Source organism: Cheilinus undulatus, linkage group 6, assembly GCF_018320785.1.
Source record: "Cheilinus undulatus linkage group 6, ASM1832078v1, whole genome shotgun sequence".
NCBI classification, from domain to species: domain Eukaryota; kingdom Metazoa; phylum Chordata; class Actinopteri; order Labriformes; family Labridae; genus Cheilinus; species Cheilinus undulatus.
In genome coordinates, this window is record NC_054870.1 from 3,979,224 (window position 1) to 3,994,994 (window position 15,771).

At 39.1% G+C, this 15,771-nt stretch overlaps 1 protein-coding gene across 1 annotated transcript in view; it reads right to left on the minus strand.

Annotated features, from left to right (window-relative positions):
- Positions 1-15,771, minus strand: part of LOC121511069 (bifunctional heparan sulfate N-deacetylase/N-sulfotransferase 2-like) — a 58,416-nt gene that overhangs the window by 20,231 nt on the left and 22,414 nt on the right. The window contains exons 2-6 of the mRNA XM_041789586.1: positions 12,912-12,961; positions 8,415-10,075; positions 7,802-7,889; positions 4,722-4,876; positions 3,902-4,087 (exon numbers count right to left, since the gene is read on the minus strand). Coding sequence (XP_041645520.1) covers positions 3,902-4,087; positions 4,722-4,876; positions 7,802-7,889; positions 8,415-9,488 — 1,503 coding nt within the window. The 5' untranslated portion in view covers positions 9,489-10,075; positions 12,912-12,961. The remainder of the gene's footprint in view (positions 1-3,901; positions 4,088-4,721; positions 4,877-7,801; positions 7,890-8,414; positions 10,076-12,911; positions 12,962-15,771) is intronic.

Below are 15,771 nucleotides of genomic sequence, written 5' to 3' on the forward strand. Positions count from 1 at the left end.
GACTGATATATGCAGAAATCCAAGAAACCCCAAAGGGTTCACATACTTTTTCTTGCAACTATACTTATCTAGTTTGGTTCTGAAGTGTTTCCATGCTAGAGTAAATCAATCTCCACCACATTATCTCTAACTTGATCTGAAAGGTTTTTGATCACCACATATTAGGGATGTAACAGTATCTGTATTCGTCCTGGACTGATTGGGGGTCATGGATTGGTGTCACACAGTGAATACGTCTCAACAAAAAAAAAGAAAGGCAATCCCCTTTGACAGTGCCTACCCACCAATCTAGGTGGCAGTTACACTTTCAAATAATGCTATCAACCAACAAAGAAGAGGAAGAAGCTGGCAAAACAAACAAACAAACAAACAAAAAGCTTCAGTATAGTAGAAAGAGCAGCAGAGCTACGAGACCCACCAGCTTCTTCTCCCTCTACTCAGCAGATTTTTTAACAAAGCCTCTGGATGTGAAAGCAAAAGGGACAAAGATGCCACCGTTGCTGAAACATTTTAATGGCATTGTGCAAACATGTAGAAGCAAAGAACCGACTACAAGTGCTTGCAGGAGTGCTCTGCTCAGGCTCCATCACAGCATCCAATCCTCCTGTGTTAACATAAGCTTAGTAGGTCTATTATTTTTGGGTCAGAAATAGGTAATTGTCGTTTTTGTTAATGGCCACAAGGGCCATAAAAAGCACAGTTGCCACCCCAAATTACAGAGATGCCAATTCACACAGGATTCATTTTACCTGTGTGTGCTGTAATATGGTCGATAACTCGCCCAGGAATTTTTACTCTGCAAATTACAGACATGGTCCATTCATTACAAATTACCAGGGGTCCCCAGGTAATACCAATCCTGTATGAATAAAACCAAATGAACAAACTGTAAAATGCACGGTTGTCAGTTATGAATAAGGGAAGCTTCCAGCAATAAATCTGGGACTTTTTTTCCTTTTACACCAAAGAATCAAACACGAACCGAGACTCCAAAACCGTGGTATGAACTGAACCATGATCTATTTGATGCTACACCCCTCCTCATATTAACATATTTATTAAAAGACCAGTTTTAGTCAAACTAACACCACAATTCTGACCTTTTCAAACAAGATATAAGCAAACCAACTGTATAGATGTTTTATTTTGTACTAAGAGGACAAGGAAAAATTACCAGTCCTCGTTTGCCCAGCCAAAAAGGATTAGTCGTTTTTTTACATCCTCATAATTGCTCACCGGATAGCTTTGGCTTACGATACAAAGCTTGTTGTCCACTAATCTGCAGATCCGCTATTGGATCCTTGACTCCTCGAGTCCACATTTCAAGAGCTCTTGGGCAAACCCATAACTGCTTCCAAAGGTGTGTGAGGTTAAGCCAGTTGTGTTCTGGATCAGTGACAGCAAGAGTTGATCTAACGGATCTGTTGGGGCTGATTTAGGACATTTTTTGATTAAGTTGTAAAGCTACCTTAAAGCTGAGCACAATTGTGCTATAACATTTTATAAAAAAACACTGGAAGTGCAGACTTTGGCTTTTCTGAATGTGTTTGTGTGAAACTTGCAGGTGTTGCAAGGGTTGACATTCTACTTAACTTCAGTTTTGGTTTCTTACTTAAGAAGCAAAAGCACAAGTCCTGTGACAGCAGAGTCACACTGACAGGCTTTTCTCTCAGACTCAGAATATTATAGGACAACACACAGAGCAGGAGGTTAAGAGATTGATTTGTTTACTGCTTAGAGAATATATATTACAACACTGACAGACCTGCTTATTTTGTCTGTATTTACACAAACAACCAACCAACTCAACTTTAAGAAAATTAGTTTCCCAGCAGACTCTTAAAGTCAGATCCAGCACTGAATCTGGGCAGTGCAGATGAGATACAAACCCACAATCTATTTCTGCACACTGTATTTTATCAAAACTCTTACTCAGCGTTACTCAACCCTGCTCAACCAAAGAGCCAAACTGCTGAAAAAAGCCTTTGCAAAAGCCACAATCTAAGTTGTGAAAAGTGGGTTAAAGTGGCAATAAAAATAAGTTAAAGGGGGCAAAATGGAAAAAAAGGGTGAAAAGTGGCAAAATTTGGGTGAGAAGTCACAAAAAAATGAGCTACAGGTGTACAAAAATGGTCAACAAGTGGTAAAAGCATAACAATAAATGAGTGGAATGTGACTAAAATGGGCAAAAGGCAGCAAAGACTGGCAAACATTTTGGAAAAAAGTGGCATTTAATGGCAAAAGGCAGGTGAAATGGGTTAAAAGTGGCAAAAATGGGTGGGAAATGGAAATGGAAAAAAAACAGGATAAAAGAGTCAATAACTGAGCAAAAAGTGGCAAAAAAAAAAGAGACAAAAGTGGGCTTAAAGTAGTAAAAATGGATCCACAATGGCATAAAATTGCAAATAAGGGCCATAGAAACATATAGACAAATTTAAAAGTTGACAATTAAAGCCAACTGTATAAGCATGGGAAACAAACTGAATAATGTGACTTGCTATGGATAATTTCTGAGGCCAAAGTTTCCCTTAATTTAAGTTTTTTTGTCGGAATAATGTTTCAAATTAAGACATACATCACTTTCCACATTATTAAGCAAATGACATTTTTCTCTTAATTTCCTAAATATTGATGCAAATGACAGTCAGAATATTTTCCAAGTCATCAGCCGTTAGAACATAATTCAAGTGTTGCTGAACAATCTCCATAATGATAACTTTTTTTTTTTTTAAAATAAAAACCTCAAAATGCACTGTTCCACATTATTAAGCAGGCCACAGGTTTCAGCAATATGGGAAAGAAAAAGGATCTCTGCTGCCAAAAAGCCTCAAATAGTGCAATGCTTCAGAGAAGGAATGAAAACATTAGATATTTAATGAAAAATTAATCGTGATCATCATACTGTGAAGACATTTGTGGCTGATTCAGAGCACAGACAGGTTCAGGCAGATAAAGGCATAATGAGGAAGGTTTCTGACAGACAAATCCATCAGATTAAGAGAGCAGATGCTAAAATGTCATTACAAAGCAGCAAACAAGCATTTGAAGCTGCTGGTGCCTCTGGAGTCCCACCAACCTCAAGGTGTAGGATTCTCCAGAGGCTTGCAGTCGTGTATAAACCTACTATTCAGCCGCCCCTAACCAATGCTCACAAGCAGAAACAGTTGCAGTGGGCCCAGAAATACACGAAGACTCAAGGAGGAGTAGTGGGTGGTTGGTGGATGGCCACCATGTCCCAACAAAGCTGTGACATCAACAAGGAGGTGGTGGAGTCATGTTTTGAGCCGGATTTATGAGGAGAGAGCTGATAGGCCCCTTTAGGGTCCCCGAAGGTGTGAATATGACCTCCGCAAAGTATATAGAGTTTCTGACTGACCACTTTCTTCCATGGTACAAAAAGAAGAACAGTGCCTTCTTCAGCAAAATTTTCTTCATGCATGACAATGCACTATCTCATGCTGCAAAGAATCCCTCTGTGTCATTGGCTGCTATGGGCATAAATGGAGCGAAACTCATGGTGTGGCCCCCATCCTCCCCTGACCTCAACCCTATTGAGAACCTCTGGAGCATCCTCAAGCTAAAGATCAATGAGGGTGGGAGGCAGTTCACATCAAAACAGCAGAACAGTGCGTTTTGAGGTTTTTATTTTTGAAAAAATAATGGTTATCATTATGAAGTTTGTTCAAAAAAATTTGAATTATACTCTGACGGCTGATGACTTGAAAAATATTCTGACTGTCATTTCCATTAATATTTAGGAAAATAAGAGAAAAATATAATGTGCTTAATAATGTGGAAAGCGGTGTAAAAGAGCCACAAATCATCACAAAAGAGCCAGATGTGGCTCAAGAGCCACACGCTGAGTATCACTGCTCTAACTGATCAAAGATTGTGGACTGACCTGGATCCCATTGTGGATGAAGCCGCGGCGGTATCGAGCCGGCCTTAGATGTGGGTATTCCTCAGTGCTGGTCACCTTGATGCCCCACACAGACTTCCAGGCCTCGTACAGCTGGCTGTGAACTGGGTAAACCCCAGAGTGGTGAGGCGCCACTGCGTAGCCCATGTCTGTTGGGATGCCATGCTCCTGGAAGGTGTTGAGAAAAGATGGCACATGCAGCAAGGGGGAGAGAAGGTGAGTGAAAAGGTAGGGCCAGGTGATAAAAGTGTAGAGTCCTTAAAGCTGGAATCTGATGTAGCTTGTTAAGTCACAGACAGATGGACTACAAACAGTTCAGACAGAAACATGTGAAAGGGGGAATATTATTCTCATTTTGAGGGCTATAAACGCCAATTTCATTTGACAGCGTTATGCTACTAATTTTGGAAATAATTCCATCTATCTTTTTTTATCGATCATCATGATCACTGTCATCATTGTAGCGGCAGTGAAATTTCACAGCTCAAATAAACACAACAGTGCTTTGCTAGCTCACTCTTGTTATAACAAAAATATCTATTAAGAATGTTTAATTAATAATTGATTAATTTTCAGCACTTATATTTGCATGTTTACTGCTGGTTTAATCCCACAATCACAGTAATTATTGTTTTTGTACAAGCTTTCCCTCCTGTGTGTTTACTGTTAAACACCTCTGACAGTTTAATTTTACAAGCTAAAAACAAAAAAAAACTGCTTTAGTAAACCATGTAGCCATACGGCCATACCAAAATAAAAAAAGAAACTCTCTGTGACCCTCTGGTTTTTTTCCGTTGCTTACCTGAGCAAAGATTTTGTTAAGCCTCATTTGCTCAGCCAAAACGCTGACATTGTGAAAAAGGTGAGGTTGCATGTGGCTCCACATGTGAGGGAACCACCAGAAGTCCATTCTGTGTTGCAGCAGCATGTCGTCTCCATGGTCCTCCTCATCAGTACCTGAAAAAACAAAAACACATAAAGATACTCAAACAGCACTGGACAAAAATCTGGACCTGGTATTTCTAGGCTTGAATCAGCCTTTTTGAAAATGAGATAACTTTATTAAAATGACTACGAAATTATTATATTACTCTGTCCACTATAATAACACTAACAAAATATTCCACTGAACTATCACAAAGCTGAGAGGTAAATACAACAAACATCTTTAATGCTGTGTATTCATTCTGTTTTAACGGACAGAAAATCCTAGATCAAGTAGAAATACAACCCCAATTCCAAAAAAAGTTGGGGCGCTGTGTAAAATGTAAACAAGAACAGAATGCAATGATTGTCAAACCTCTTAAACCCACACGCTACTCACAACAGAACATAAACAACATATCAGATGATGGGAATACCATAAATATAAATGTGTCATTCACAATTAGTTTTGCCGTTACTATTGAGTATTCTAATAAGACGTCATAAAACAACTGTGATGCTGCATGTTGTCTACAAATGACCAATACGTTGTATTAATATAATTCAGCTATTAATAAAACAGCAGAATATAGGCTCAGCCTGATATTTTTACACTAAAGCTGGACATACACTGTACGATTTCAAGTTGACCATACGTCAGTCGTGGCAGAATGTCATCTCATACTGTGTCTGAATCGCTTATGACGCTTGATTTTTGTGCTCACACTGTACGATAGAGATGTTCCAATACCATTTTTTCCTTCCCGATAGGATTCTGATCCCAAGGTTTTGGACTGCTGCACTGATCTGATAACAGTGTGAACTTTCTGGACTGACTGTGCAGACTAGCAAATCATTTTCGACCTATACTTGACTCAACAAATAGAATCATACCGTACAGCATCTCTGGGACCCTAAAGTCAATTTTCTGCTGATTATTGAGTTTTACTTCTAAATGTTAAAACAACAATAATACAGGGGGCTGCATCCCAGGTTCCCTCTTTCTCTACATCGTGCTCTATCTGAGCAGCATGATGTGATTATAGAACAGCCTGCAACTGGCTGACAGACCCTCACAAAGAGTACACAATATGGCGGTTAGCATTTGCGTTAGCATTCGAGCTAGTGGTCATAAACGATCGTAATTCAATCAAAATAGATAAAAAGACGTTCAGTGTCATGTTTACTGGTGTGGATCTAATAATTAAAGTCCCCAAAAGTCAGTGAGCTCCAGGCTCACTGAAAATGCTGCCACAAGGGACTCAAAGGCATCAATAGTGTCAACGGGAAAGCACAACGGCTAGCTTCAGGAGGAAAACCAAGTAAGAGGCAATTATTTATGGTTCAAAAGTTATTTAACGTTTGATAAACTGTGTCAAATCTTGTTGTGTACGAAAGTGCCAGTCTCAAAGGCATTTTAACGATCACATTCAGGGAAAAAGTAACGCTGTAAAGTAAAGTAAAGTCTCATAGGCTCCATTCTTTGCTGCTGCAGTGGGTCTTTGGTGCTCTAAAACGGTAGCCTGTACATGCAGTGTTTTCCGGCAGCGAATAAGAATTGATTTCTGGTTTATAGTGCTAACATTTAGCATGGCTGAACAAAGCAAAATATTAAGTTAAACCAAACGGTATCAGATTGGTGCATAAACTTGTGTACTTGCCGATACCAATACCTGCATTTTAAGCAGTATCAGACGTATTTCAGATACTGGTATCAGAATCGGAACCCTACTGTATGAGTGAAGTCTGGACGGACTGTGACAGAAATCCGTGGAGTTTCCTTTTTAAAAAATCTCACACTGAGGGAGAAGTGTTTCCAGTCATAATTTCTCTCTCTCCCACACTTCCTCTCTCTATCCCACACTCACAAACAGCATCACCTTTATGTCAGCTGCAGGTCTGAGGGTAGGAATATTTCCTACTCGGTTATTTCCTTTATCATAGCTGTGGGGGCATCAGAAAGTCATTCCAGCTACTTTCATGGTAATTTACAACATTATATGATAGTTTACAAAGGAATAATACCCCAAAGTTGTTTATTCTGCTCGCGTCTCTGCTCTGACTGTGGGACTCAAAATTCGAGCGAAAAACACACCATGTATACCCGGCTTTAAAGTAATCAAAAGCAATAATAGATTTGAGAAAAATTGGCATGATGTTTAATGGCAACAACACTTCAGTTAAATCACTGTAAAGACTTTGTGAAGGAGACTAAATGCAGACAGGTCAGCCTGTAAATCCTAGTTTTGTTCAGAAGGTAAAAAAATAGATAGCCTGTAATATCAGTGATATGGACCATGTTTCATTAGGGCCCAAGGGTGCCAGGACCCTACTGAAATCCTTAGGATCATTATTATTATTATTTTAAAGGTTTTGCTGGAATTTTGAGTATCTGAACATGAATGAAAACTCAGGAAAATTGGCATGGACATGTGGCCTGCTGGAATGTTTTATGTTTTATGGGTCCCCAATATGAGTGTGGGAAATCAGCTAAATAGCGCCCCCTAAACTCATGAAAAGACACTGTTTCACCTACAGCTGCTTGCAGCCTTATTTATTTATTTATTTTACAATAACTTTATTATTTATTTCTTAAAAGGGAGCTTTACTGCTTAGGTTCAAGATAGAAATCCTAAAATTAAAAAGAAGAGACTGATCTTCTGTTTTTAGTTATGTATTATTTTTTAACTCGATCCTGTTATTTCCATTTAAAAAAGGAAGGAACAAAGAAAGTTTATATTTGTAAAGTGTTCATGTAATTTCCATACATAAAAATTAAATTAATGCAGGATAACTGTGATAACTGTGGAGTCAAAGATTATTTATAGGCTGTAATTGTAATACCAAAATTTATAATTGTTGCATCCTTATTCAATCTGATTTCTAATCAATAATCACATGAACATTGCCAAAATAGCACAAACCATATTTTATATTATGATGTTAGATGCGTCATACCTGTGTGATAGAACTTTCCAGAAAAACCCAAGTTGAAGGTGAAATTAGGGACCAACGCTCGCAGCTTGGTTTGAGTATTGAGCAATGCCTGTGAAAGGAAAGAGAGACATCACATGACTCATCAGTTAGTCAGAAGTTGTGACATGCTGTAGAAATTACAGCGCTACATGACAGCGACCACAGTTTTTCTTTTCTGGCATATTTTTTGTGTATGGAACAGCTTTTAATTGGCTCAAGCTTTCTAAAAAAAGCATTAGATCTGAAGTGTCTGGAAGGAATTAAATGATGCATTTCTATTTATTTAATATCTCATTTATAATGAGGACAATTTCAAAGGCTCTCACATGCCACAGATACATCTGAAAGGACAATATGATATGCATCGCTCAGCAGACAGTCTGCAGGTTTGTGCTTAAGTAAACATCCTACTGAGCACCTTTGAAGAGCGATACAAAAAAGTATGAGGCCTTTTTTCATTTGTATTCCTCTTAATAGGTTTATCTTTCACCTCTAAACATGTCGTCTATCTTTACGATTCTGTGCCAGTTTGGCTCTATACACAATCTACCCCAACACATTGTGATAGGAAATTTAGGAAACATCTGATACCCACCTCCACATCTGACACCTTCATACGGGTTCCTTCCTTGCCAACAAAGATGTCATCCACATCCACCAGGATGTGTCGGTCCAAGGACAAACACAGTCTCTTTCCTGTCAGGTAGGCAATAGCATCAACAAACACCAGCTTGTGGAGCCAGTAGTTGAGATTGTTCCCAAAGAGAACTCTCTGAATGCCATCATGAAGGCCTAAGTCCTGGACCACAGTGGCATGCAGGGCCCGCTGGGAGCCAGGTCCAAAATGGGCCAGCGCCTCTGAAGACTTGGTGCTGGCCAAAAGCACTGGTTCATAGGTAGAGTGGTTAGACTGGAAAATGGTCCAGTCATCCCCTGGTAAAGAGCCCTGCTCCACCTGGTTGGGCTTTGTGATGTAAAGTAGGGGGGCATTGGGGTTAATATGGTAGTCCCTGAGTCCCAGGTGTGAGTGTAAAAAGAGGGGGAAACCTTTCAGCTGTGCACTGAGAAGAGAGTTTTCATTAGCTTTGAAGAAGCCAATGACACCGACTCCATACTCAGCACAGTACTTGTCCAGCAAGTCCCGGTTCCAGGCATCCAGATTGACATATTTCAACACATTTTCATAGATGATCAGTGCATAGCGCCCACGGTTATGCTCAGTCAATGTTGGCATGTCACCTTTGCCAGGAGCAATTTCTGTCCGGTAGCGGAAGCGGCTAGATTCTAATATGGCTACAATCTCCTGGCCCAGCTGGGAGTAGATGCTCTCAACAAACACCAAAACTACAGGCTGCGTCCTGGTATTGTCCATTGCCTTTACTTGTCGTAGTCGTCCCTGGCGTGGGGGAAGAAAGAGCGGGGCCCTCTGGACACCTGGTCCGCCTCCATCAGTCCCAGTACTTGCTCCCAAAGAAATGCCCCCTCCTCCACCACAGTCACTGAATGGTAAAGGGGGGGCCTCCTTGATTTTGGGACTGTTGGAGACATAGTAAGCTAGGAAGGCCATAGAGAGCAAGCAGAAGATGATAAGGGCCAGGATGAGGCGGTGAAGCTCCAGCTGGCGTACACCTCTCATTAACTTCCACACACCCAAGCCTGCACCTACCATGGTGTTGGAGGGGAGAGGCAGGAATGGGCAGCAAGCAGCAACGATGAACAGGAAAGGAAGGCAGAGAGGTGGAAAAGGGGTGAGAGGAAGAGGGAGTGGAGGCGGAAGATTGAGCAGTAGATACTGGCACTGAGCTTTGCTGAGGAATAGCCATTTACACTAGGTCACCATGGCCAGCATTATCCATTACCTGCTCTCAACTTACAGCCCTGCAGCGTGAAGAACACATGCGGATGATTGAAGGGGAAGATGGACAGAGGAGGGGGGGCGACGGTTATTTGATGGATGAAATGTTGAGTATCGAGAGGTTAAGGAGGGAGGAATAAAGGTTTCCTAAATAAAAATCAAACATCAACACAAGTGATTTCAGTGACCAGTCAAGTCTTGAAAAAAAGCTCCGAAGTTCAAGCTGAGCCAGGTGGCAAATTTGTCCTTCAAGATGCTCTGGAGGAGTCTTTACACGTAGACGTGTCCATTTTTTGATGGCTGTATCGTCTCTCAACAGTTGGGGTCTCTGTTCTGGTGGCCTGTGTTTTGGGGCTGAACCCCCTCAGGCCACCTAGACTTGACATCCCAGAGAAAGACACCTACAGAGAGAAGAAATAAGAAAAAGACATTTTTACACGAGAAATATACCAGCAATATTGGTTGAATTATTATTGAATCATAGTCATTGTCTACCATTATGTTTGTGAATTATAATCATTACCAGGGGTGTGACGAGACGCTTATCTCATGAGATAGACAAGACAAGATGAGATTTAGGCCCATGAGACACGAGACAAGACGAGATTTTACTTTTTTTTAATTTTGGAAAAAAATACATGAGTGGAAAAAATGTCCTTTATATGGCTGAAAGTCGTAATTGTGAAGCATTCAGGTCTATTCAGAAATATTTAAACTAACTCCTCTTGTACTGAATAGACTATCAATGCTTACACACAGTTTATCTTGTCTAACTCTGACTCCAACTGTACATTTTAATGCTCTTCAGATCATACCTTTCATTTTAATAATCTACCACATCTTTATTTTACTACACTATGCACTCATTGCTACAATAATAATAATAATAACAATAATAATAATAATAATAATAATAATAAAGCATTTAGATTGTTTTGTAAGTAATTTAAAAACTATTTACAACAGACCTAAATATAAAGAGCTGCATCAGTAAAATCAAAATATTTCTAATCCTCTTTAAGGACATCCATATTTACACTCAAAATAAATATTTCTGTCAATTACATGTTTGTTTTTACAGTAATTTAGAGAAATAGCTTTGGCTATGTTGGACACGACGCACAGATGAGGGTGTGTGTTAATGTGTGTGCATTGGTGTGCGAGTGTGTGTCTCTGCTCTGCCTGTCAGACAACAAACAGGGATCGTTTAACTGGGGCTATAACTTCTCTTTTTGGAGCTAACAGTGGACTCTATGGTGCTCAAACAGAGTTTGTTTTGCTAAGTTTACCACTGCAGTATACAACAGCCCGTTTCGCTACACATGTTAAGCTTCTGACTGATGGTACGCACAGCCAACAGCTGATGGATGTGTGACTGACAGATGGTGAGATGAGGAGACATGAGGAAGCAGCGTCTGAATCAAAGTTACAAAGTCACAGATACCAGCACTATGAGTGAGTCTGCACTCGTACACAAACTCATGGAGACTGCACAGGTTTCCAGCAGCAGCATTTAATCATTTCGGACCGTTATGATGAACTTATTATGAATTGGCAGATCATGTACGGCCCTGAGTAGTGCACGTGGAGGAGGGGGTGGGGGATGGAGCAGTGCTTTGAATGGGTCCCGGATCAGCTCAGTTTCTTCATTCGCTGGCAAACCCAACAATTTTAAAGTGCCCAGTTAGGTATTGTCTTCTGTCAGGAGAGCTACTGCTCCTGATGTCTGGGCAATATTGATCTCGCGAGATGATTTTCACCTTGACAAGACATCTCGTGAAGTTTTCTCGCAAGATCTCGTGGCACGAGATCTTGTCACACCCCTAATCATTAGGGGTTGACCAATAATCAGTCTAGCTGATTACAGGCGCCAGTATTTGGCATTTTGACGGTTATCGGTATCTGCATTCTATTTCACAAATCACCAATATGATTGACAGTCCGCTACTTTGGCTCCTTCACATGTGTTTCTTCTCACCACTGACAACAATATTTAATGTTGGGCCTCTTATAATGTGTTAACCCTTTACTTACTGAGCCAGCGCCGGCGCTGTGTTTTATATGCCCAGAGTATTATTACCATAACTCTGTCAAATTTTGTCCAATCAGAAAAATTCCAATGGCATTGGAAAGCTGAGAACTGTGGGTATGCGCACATATGTGGTTCATTACGGTACTCGCAACCATATGACGTGGGCATTCATAGCAAAACACCAGAAGTATCGTGAGACCACTACACAGATTCTCAACACTGTAACTCCTCGAAAGCTTGCTCAATCTAAAAAATTTCATCGCTGGCAGAGAGCTGAGAATCTGTGCTTTCCGGCAATATATGATGTGTGGTATATATATTATGGTAATGTCTGGTAATGCTAACAGCACCATGAAAATGGCAGCTTTGGCAGAAGATGAGTGAGAAAGGAGAGTGAAGGAAGAGAGTAAAAGGAGAGCGAGCGAGAGTGGTGTTTTGTTTTCAAAAAATAGCGTTAGATAGTGGCATTTGTGCGTGTGTCATGTGCAATAACAATATGTTATTTGAGAATGTTGAGAATGCATTTTTCCACCTATATATGCACTAATTGTCGCCTATGTATATAGTTATCTTTTGCACTGTGTTTTGCACACCCAGAGTCCTAGACTCTAGTCCTAGATTGTTCTAAACATGTATAGGTTCACATTTCAAATGTCAAATCAAAACTTCATGAGCAATAACTAAATTTCTTCTCATAAAAGCCATGAAAAACACATTTTTTTTCGTGTTTTTCTTTTTTTAAACTTCTGACAATTCCATATAATGTGCAATAATCATTAACCAGATGTTGAAAAGTCAAGTTCAAGTACTCCTGGGAAAAGGGACCGAAGCTCTCAGACTTAGGGCATTTCCTGACTATTTTACAGTCAGAATAACAAAATATGTCCAAATCACCATTTTTAGACTCAGTAGGTAAAGGGTTAAACACACCAGTTTAATATGAAACTTATCAAAGTTGATCATCTTTTTCACACTTCCTCCGTCTCTCTTTTTTCCCTTCAGTTTCAAATATCGGTTATCCATTTCATGAGCAACTCATTGGTACAAGTCCCAAAAGAAAAAACCCAATATTGGTCGGCCCCTAATATTCATCCACCATATGTTTATTCATTCTTTATGAGGAGAACACATTTCACCTTAAAACACAAAATTTAGAACATTTTTAAGAGAGAAATATTTCATGGTGTAAACTGAGAAAGTTTTACCTTAAAAACAGAGCAGATCTGAAACCTTCTGAGAAAACTCTGGAAGACCCCTGAAAGAGAGATAGGGATGTTTTGGTTAGTGTAAATTAGACATAATGCTACCAGATAAGGAAGTGGCCGGGACTGTTTTTACTTCAAAGGTGTGAATCTTTACACAAATTTAAATTACCATCAAAAAAGCTAATATTTCTCTGGTGTTACAGTTCCTAATAAATACACAGAAATGGTCCAGAAATCTTGAAGATGTACATATCAGTAACAATGAGCTTATATTAACTAATACATTAGCCTTGATAGTTTATCTTTATGGCTCAAGGTGGCAGAGGGTCCCTGACCAGTAAAATATACCGTACGGGTCTATGCTGCTTGTTAGGACCTGGTGGTGACATGAACCAAAGATCATCATTAGTTTTATGCATGGTTTAAGTTGAACAAACACACTGGCAACATGTGGAAAAGCGGGTGTTACTAGCAAAGGGCGAGGGTTTTCGTTCCAGAAATTGCCAGTGAACAGTAATTTAGACTGTGTGTATGTGCTTGCCTGAACATTTTCAATATTGAAAGCAGTAAATTACTCAATGTTGGGCGTCTGGAACCTCAGTATTTGTTGCTCCTGTATCAGACAGGTATTAAAACATATGTAAAGTGCATCTAATTCAGAAGTAGACCAAGCTAATGGCCCTTTTACTGCAGAGCTGATAGATATGGACTTATCTGATGTGAGATTGTTCTCTCACACAGCACTGAACACCACCAAGAGTACCAAGTAGTAGATTTTAATACAGTTTGCCACTGCTCGTCTAAGTCTTACGAGTGCTGCATAACAAAACAGCAGACAGAGGCAGGCGGATGGGCTGGAGGTGGGAGAGATGGAGAGGGGTAGAAAATAAAACCGGAGGAGCAGTGTGTGGAAAGTGCCGTCAAAATAAACTTCTGCCGTTTAATTATTTACTGAGCAGAACTTAACATTATTATCAGTGTTGTACTGCATCTACTGACTTTAATGTTTTAGTTTAAAATAAGGTTTAGTCTGTAAAACCTAAAATCAATTGAAACATGCCCAGTCTGCCACATTCATCTTTCCACACTTTTCAAAACTAACTTTATGAGCTTGTTTGATAAAGATAAGAATTTTCAGTATGCAGCTCACAGTTAAAGTCTAAAGAATAAATGGTATCAAAGCAGTATTGGGTAGTAAACCATTATTAAGACTGGTGTCACTGCTGTACAGCATGGACTTTGCTATACATTCAATACCAGTTCAAAAACACCTTTGGCTGTAGCAAACACAAGCTAAAGGCTGATTCCCATTTTTCCCTTTAACCCTCAATCTTACCCTCAAGCTCAACCCTCAGTCTTAACTCGCCCCTCAAAACCCAGAGAAAGGGCCATCTCATGACTTAAAAATGGGACACCCCTTAATAGAAGTTACGATTTCAGACCGCAGAGGGCAGTAATGTGCCAAAACTGTGTAGTCTGTCGATTCAGGGGAAGAAGAAGAAGAATGAGAACGTGTTAATATTCAACCAAATGCCATGTATAAACACTACAACCACGGAATTATTCAGCTGAAAGTCAACGCATCACACGGCCATTAGCTTACGCAAAACACCAGTTGTAACTCGTTTTTGTGTCAATGAACAGGTATACCTAATGACGTGGTCAGTCAGTGTATTTATTTGTGTATTCTAAAAGCATTTAGTTGTATAGCTGTGTTACGGTTGTGTTTATGTTGATGAAATTCATCAATGCATCATTAACCCATATATTTATAATAAATAGGTTAACTTCAGATGAGTTTGTTATATATATTGATCAATAGTAGAGGTGTGTAATCGTGACAGGAAATAGAAAACCATTTCACACTCTTGCAGATGCATTTCCTCATGCTTTAAGCTGCTCTGAGTCTGAGCTTCACTTTGTCTGTTGTATCTCATCCTCTTTTTCTTGGCCTGGACAGAGAGTGGAAGTGAAAAACAGAAGTATGTTTGAGTTTTTAGAGGATATGTCAGAGACACTGCCTATTTTTTAGCTAAACTAGTTGTGATAGAATTGCTGATGCTTTCAGTTCCTTTTTATGAAATACATCATACATTCTGAAAAACGACGTACATTCATAACATATATGATGGTGGCTCTTTCCCTTCATACTTCAATTACTATTGAAATGTTTGTGCAGAATTAATAATTCAAATCACTTATTTCATTAACTGTTTAACATAGAAAAATAAAATGCGAACCACTGATTTAAAATTTATTATATATTTATTTAACCAGATAAAACTGACTGAGATCGAGATCTCCTTTATAAGGGTATCCTGGACAAGAGGTCAGCAGCACATGTCATAATAAATAACACATTTCAGATTACAATAATAGTTAAAACAAACTAGGGCTGAACAATTTGTGAAAATAATCTAATTGCAATTTTTTTTCCGCAATATTGCGATTTAATATGCAATTATTTAGGTTCCTCATTTTATGTTTTGCTCAACAAACATAAGCAAGAAATTATTCTATATTATAACAGGCACAAGATTAGATAAGTTAAACTAGAGATAAACAATTCAGAAAAAGATATCTTATTGCTGTATTGAAGGGGATGATTATTTCTCAAATTATTCTAATTTTTATAAAGAAAAATAAATTCATTAGCAAGAAAAATAGGATTTTAGTCAATGAAACAAAAATAAAAAGACACCTGAACATTAGAATAATGTGTAAAGCATAAAAAGGAAAAAAGACTGTATCAAACTGGTTATTTTGACACTTTTAAGGTTATTCAAACATTGCAGTCTGCAATTTGAAAATTGCAGCATGCCAAATTGCGATTTAATCTAATTTGCAATTAACTGCCCAG